The 6,012-nt window shown below is 31.6% G+C and overlaps 1 protein-coding gene across 1 annotated transcript; it reads left to right on the top strand.

Moving 5' to 3' along the window:
* Positions 1-221: 221 nt before the first annotated feature.
* Positions 222-2,885, top strand: LOC109587034 (topoisomerase I damage affected protein 7-like). The gene is made up of 10 exons (XM_020003257.1): positions 222-630; positions 682-1,119; positions 1,181-1,249; positions 1,299-1,379; positions 1,432-1,941; positions 2,026-2,097; positions 2,140-2,187; positions 2,238-2,291; positions 2,479-2,536; positions 2,731-2,885. Exons 1-10 carry the CDS (start codon positions 222-224, stop codon positions 2,735-2,737), a joined length of 1,746 nt encoding a protein of 581 aa, XP_019858816.1. The 3' UTR covers positions 2,738-2,885.
* Positions 2,886-6,012: the final 3,127 nt, after the last annotated feature.

Raw genomic sequence — 6,012 nt, 5'->3', positions numbered from 1 at the left:
TACTGCTGTGCTTCATGAGTAATGGAATATTACTGGAGGCTAATGGAGAGTCTTGTACTGAAGGATTTATGGATTATAGTCTTCTACAGGATAAAGCAACAACTCCATCAGGACCATTACGTAATAACAGACTAACTGAAAACACTGCAACAAGATGGATCATCATTGAGGACTCTATGAAGAATGACATCATGTTCACATGTGCTACAGTTATAACAGAAATGTTGATTGGAGTTGATATAAGGACAGTTGATGATAATGTTGGTAGAAATTTATATCCAAAATTTGAAGCATGGAGTCCAGCTAACAACTTCAATGAGTACACTAGAGTGACGTTGGTTGAAATCAGACTGACTCCTGATAACTTTACAACTAATGGACAGTATCGTTTCACTCTCCCTACTCCATTAAATGTCTCCAGTGGATACAGGATTGGTGTATATCAACCTCCTGATGACAGAAGTGTTGTTAGATTCCATTTTATGAACCTGTCTGGTGGTATTGATGGAATAGGGAAAGTAAAATCAAGTAAAATTGATGATGCTAGCATTAGAATATTTGGTATGGCCAATAGAGATGTTGATTATAAATCATGGAATATACTAATACATCCAATAGTACAGGATACAAGTATGTAATAGATCAATCTTAATAATTAATAACTCATTTCTATTAATTTAGGTTGCTTTTCACAATTTGTACCTGAGGACATAACCAATTCATTAAGTTATTCCATTACTAATTCAATATTCATTTCTGATACTAGAATATTTCCTGATATAAAGTTCACATGTCATGGTATTATCACTAACTGGATATTAAGTTCCTTTATTACACATTATATGCCAGTAATTAAAATAAGACGATCAAATAATCTCACTACTACAGCACTACCAGTGAACATCAGTAATGCTGTTAGCATATCTCAGAATTTATATAATTTTGCTATGAGCAATGAGATAACAGTACAACCTGGTGATTTACTGATGATTGAAAGTAATGCTGCAAACGTAATGTTCTATCAACACTATAATGGACCACACAATTACAGACTGGGGGGCAACAATGAGTTATTTGCATTAGATGCCAATGACTATCCACTCATCTCAGTTGTAGTAGGTAAGAATAACTTTTATTTGGTTTTATCATTAATAAATCCTTCAATTAAAACCCACATCAGTAACTACTGCTTGTGCATCTTCTAATTACATTACAGTCTCAACCAATCCACTCATCTCAGTTGTAGTAGGTAAGAATAAAATTTATTTGATGTCATCAGTGATAAATTCTCCCATTAGAACCCACATTAGTAACTACCACTGATACATCTTCTAATTACATTACAGCATCAACCAATCCACTCATCTCAGTTGTAGTAGGTAAGAATAACTTTCATTTGGTATTATGAACATTAATAATTTCTCCCATTAGAACCCACATCAGTAACTACCACTGATACATCTTCTAATTACATTACAGCATCAACCATATCCTCAATAGCTACATCAGATACCACTTCACTGCCACCAGCTATGCCACCATTTTTTACGAACACTGCTACAACAACAATTAGTAGTACACATATTAATACTGTCATTACTGTGCTTTCATCATCAAGCATATACTCCATAGCTACTGCAACAATGGAATTAACAAAATATATTGAAACTAACTTAATATTAAGTAACAGTTTATCATTGACTATAGATACTACATCAGTGATGAGTACACCAGTTAGTACATTACAAAGTTCAGACAGTAATATAGTAATAATAGCAGGAAGTATTAGTACAGCAGTATTTATATTACTGGTAGTTACTATACTAGTAATATTAATAGTGAGTGTATTAGTGTGTAGGAGAAGATGGAATAAAACATCAAATGGAAATGATACTTTCAGTTCTGATGAAAGAAAAGCTGAAATAAATCAACAATCAGATGGTAATGTTTATTGGACTCACCTACGCTTTGTGTAGGCAAGAATATGTATGCAAACAAAATAATAAAAATTTATTCAATTTATAGTACCATTTATGGATAAAATACAGAATACACTAACAGCATCAACTAATCCTGCATATGGAGTTACTGGTGAAAGTAAATACATTTAATATAAAATATGATAGCATTAAGACATAGGATGCATTACTGATATATCTGCTAATCCTGCATATGGTGTTACTGGAAGTAAGATGAATTTTTAAATTATAATTGTCAATCAGTACCACTATTAATAGAATCTGGTATCTCTGCTAATCCTGCCTATTGTATTAACACTAGAATAATAGGAAGTATGTAATAGTGTGTATAGAAATGAGTGGACAGATAATTGTGAGAGTATGATATTTTTAATTGAGCAAATTATTACTTCTGTTTTATGTGAACAAAGCAATGGCTGTATGAAATATGTCACTATCCTTGTAATTAGATTTGTATGTAGATGAATATTAAAAGAATATTTTATATTGAACTTTATAGTTATCAATGAAGAATCATTAGTGTATGATGAACCAAGAACAATGTATCATGACAAGAGGTAAGTAGATCTATATCGAGAGTATACTGTCAACTGCCAATTACCAAGTGAATGCATTATGTACTGAACATATTGTAATTATGAATTTCTTGTTAATTCAGTTGGCATAAAAACACCATCAGTCTTTCTTATTAATGTTTCTTTTTAACAGCTATTGTAGCATATTCTTTTAATATTATATATTATTTTTACAGGTTATAATGATGCAAAATGAAGTAGAACTATGAAACAGCAAACTATACCTTCTACATTGACACAATTTAATTGCATTAATTAGTGCTTGTGTGTTCTAGATATTACTCTTTAATCAAATAATGTAGTTAGTGCCAATAACAATTTAATTAGCACATAAGACATGCTCATAGTAAATCTAAGGCTGATGTGCTTAATGAGCAATGGAATATTACTAGAGGTTAATCGAGAGTCATGTACAGGAGGATTTATGGATTATAGTCTTGTTCACAGTACATCAGTAAACCCAGCTAGATTGTCACATAATAACATATTAGCTTGAATTCTGCAAGGGAACAAGATGGGTTAAAAATGAAGGCAACATCAAATTTAATTGTGATCTGTGATACATTTGTATTGATTGCTGGTGTTGATACATAAATATTTAATGATAATGTTGCTAGAAATTTATTTTAAATATGGTAATTGACTGTGGGAGCTTCTGCTTCCTTCACATGGTGTTCAATATCATTACGGCAATCTCTTTATGTCTTTTCAATTTTTGCATTACCTGCTTGAGGTTGTTGATTTCAGAACAATTTTTACTTTCAATGTTTTTATAAAGTTTTTCTCATAGCAACAATTGTTTTGTATATTCCAATTAATAATTTATAGGCATATACTCATTGGCCCTATAGCATCTTCAGCATAACAGATTGTCAACATCATATTATCTTGGGTTTTAACCTAATGTCAGCATCATTGGGTGGACAAATGTGGTGTACATGATTAATCATAATTTTTGTTATGTTTCTTTGTCATTACATCATAAATCAGCATACTAGCTTCGCCTACATGTAACAAAAACTTTATTAAACAAAATGCCCAGACAAATTTGATGGATTTATTAACTAGCTGAGATAAGGCTTATGTTCTAATTGTTTACTAAAATGATAATAATTATTGTAAACTCTTTAGTCTTTCATTTTCAACATCTACAGTTTTAGAAAACAACTATAGAATCTATAAAATAGACATAATAGTGTTGTTCCTTTGCACACTATAAGTCACCATCAAATGAAGCAATGTCTCTCTTGTTATTATTGTTTCTTATTGTTTCTCTGTCATTTTCAGGAGCTCATCTTCATGTTATTAATGTGACTAAAGAGAATGAGCTGGAGCAGTTCTTGTGCTACAATGATCCACCAGTAGTGGGGGACACTCTTGTAGTATTATATACTAACATCACTCATTACATTAGTGGTAATGTATCATTCTGTATGATCAATACTACCTACTCACTGAATATAACCAGTAATTCATCAGGACCAGCTACCATTAACTGTAACAAAACTCTTAATGACTGGCATGCTACAATTACTACTGGATTTTCCTTCATTAATGTACACAACCTGACTCTACAAAGGTTAGTATTTAGAGGTTGTGGTGGGTTTTTAAAGAACAGTTCAATCATTGATGTCATTAATTTTACTGATTACCCATTTCATTTCACTCAATATCAATCAGCTGTGTTACTATTCCCACACATTAATATTCTATTAATTGAAAATGTTACCATTACATCTTATTATGGTTTTGCTACACTAGCTATCAACCCAGTGAATGCAACAGTGAATGGTTTAATTGTTACAGAATCAATATTAGGTACTCCTTTGCATCTTGGAAGTGGTATCCTACTGTATTTTATTGACAGAAATATTTGCTCTAATACTGATGTGTTACACAAAGTAATTGTGAAGAATTCTTTGATAGCTAACAATTCTGCTGATGTAGATGAAAATAAAATTTTGAAAAATGCTCAGATTCTACAGAGTAAAATTCCAATTTTAGGAGCAGCCGCTTTAACCACACTTTATACTCAAACACAATATACAGCTAACATTTCTATCACTAAATCAGTTTTTGAAAACAATTCTGGAACTACAACATTTTTCCTTAATTACAAAACTAATCATGGTAAAGCAGTATTTGATCAAGTTAATTTTGTGAACAACACAGCACCAATGGGATCAAGCATGACATTACTTATAATGACTGATGTGACTGATACCAGCAGTCCCTTACATTTCAATGGTTGTGTCTTTGATAATACAAACATGCTTGGACTTATCAAGATCCGGTCAAATGTAGTTTCCATTCGTTTATATTCCCCTCCTATTGGTAGTAAAGCAATGATTTATTTCAACAATTCTGTTTTTACCAATTGCATCGCTAGTACAGCAAGTTCATGTATCTATGCTATTGATAATGGGGTGCAAGGTGAAGTTTTACACATTTATATTAATAATATAACTGCTCACAATAACTTTAAAACAGAAAAATTTGGCAACACAAGGGCAGAACTGATTAAGGTTGATAATGCCAAAGAGCTTCACATTAATGGATTCAATAATTTTTCTTGTAATTTTGGAACAGCTTTTGATATCAGAAACACAATAATATATTTGAATGGTCAACTACACATTTCTGATAACAATGGATACATGGGAACTGGTTTTAAAGTACAAGGTTTAAGTTATTTCCTCCTTTCTAATGGATTGAATGCTACTTTCATTAACAATACTGCTCTTTCAATAGGTGGTGCTATATATGCTATTGCTGATGATGACTTTCATAAGTGTATGTTTCAAAACAACACTGAAAACATTACTAACATTACAATGACATTTATCAATAATACAGCAGCAGAGGCAGGTAGCTCTATCTACAGTAACAATTTAGATCAATGTAAAAGTGGATCAAAGTATATGCTCAGCTTAACAAAAATATTTTCATTTTCTTCTAAACATCAAAATATTTCTATACCACCTACTTCACTATGCTGGTGTCATAACAAAATGAAGTGTCATACTGCATTAGATAGTTCAGAGGAATTTAATTTAAATGTAAAAATACGTCCAGGTCAAGATATTGATCTTCAGTTAGCAGCAGTATGCAATTATCAATCACGAAGAATATACAGCTATGCTGCAGTAACTTTTCTATTGATAGATTGGGACAACATTCATTCTGTTCCTTCATGGCAAGTATCAGCTAATAGTGCAAAACAAGCTTTATTAGAAAAACAAGACTGCACTTCAGTTACAATAACACTTCTCAAGAATGAAAATAAAACTAATCCTTCATCTCCAGCAATTATTGTATCATCCAGTTCTATTTCAACAGAATTGATATTGTATGGTATACAGTTGCTTGATTGTCCCATAGGATTTGAACTGAATGTAACTAAAGGTAAATGTGTCTGTTCAAAAGTGTTTCATAAGATTTTTAATGACAACAATCCT

The sequence above is a fragment of the Amphimedon queenslandica genome, unplaced genomic scaffold, assembly GCF_000090795.2.
Source record: "Amphimedon queenslandica unplaced genomic scaffold, v1.1 AMPQUscaffold_12708, whole genome shotgun sequence".
Taxonomy (NCBI): Eukaryota; Metazoa; Porifera; class Demospongiae; order Haplosclerida; family Niphatidae; genus Amphimedon; species Amphimedon queenslandica.
The sequence above is the reverse complement of the archived record's forward strand: the minus strand, read 5'-3'. Positions and strand labels throughout refer to the sequence as shown.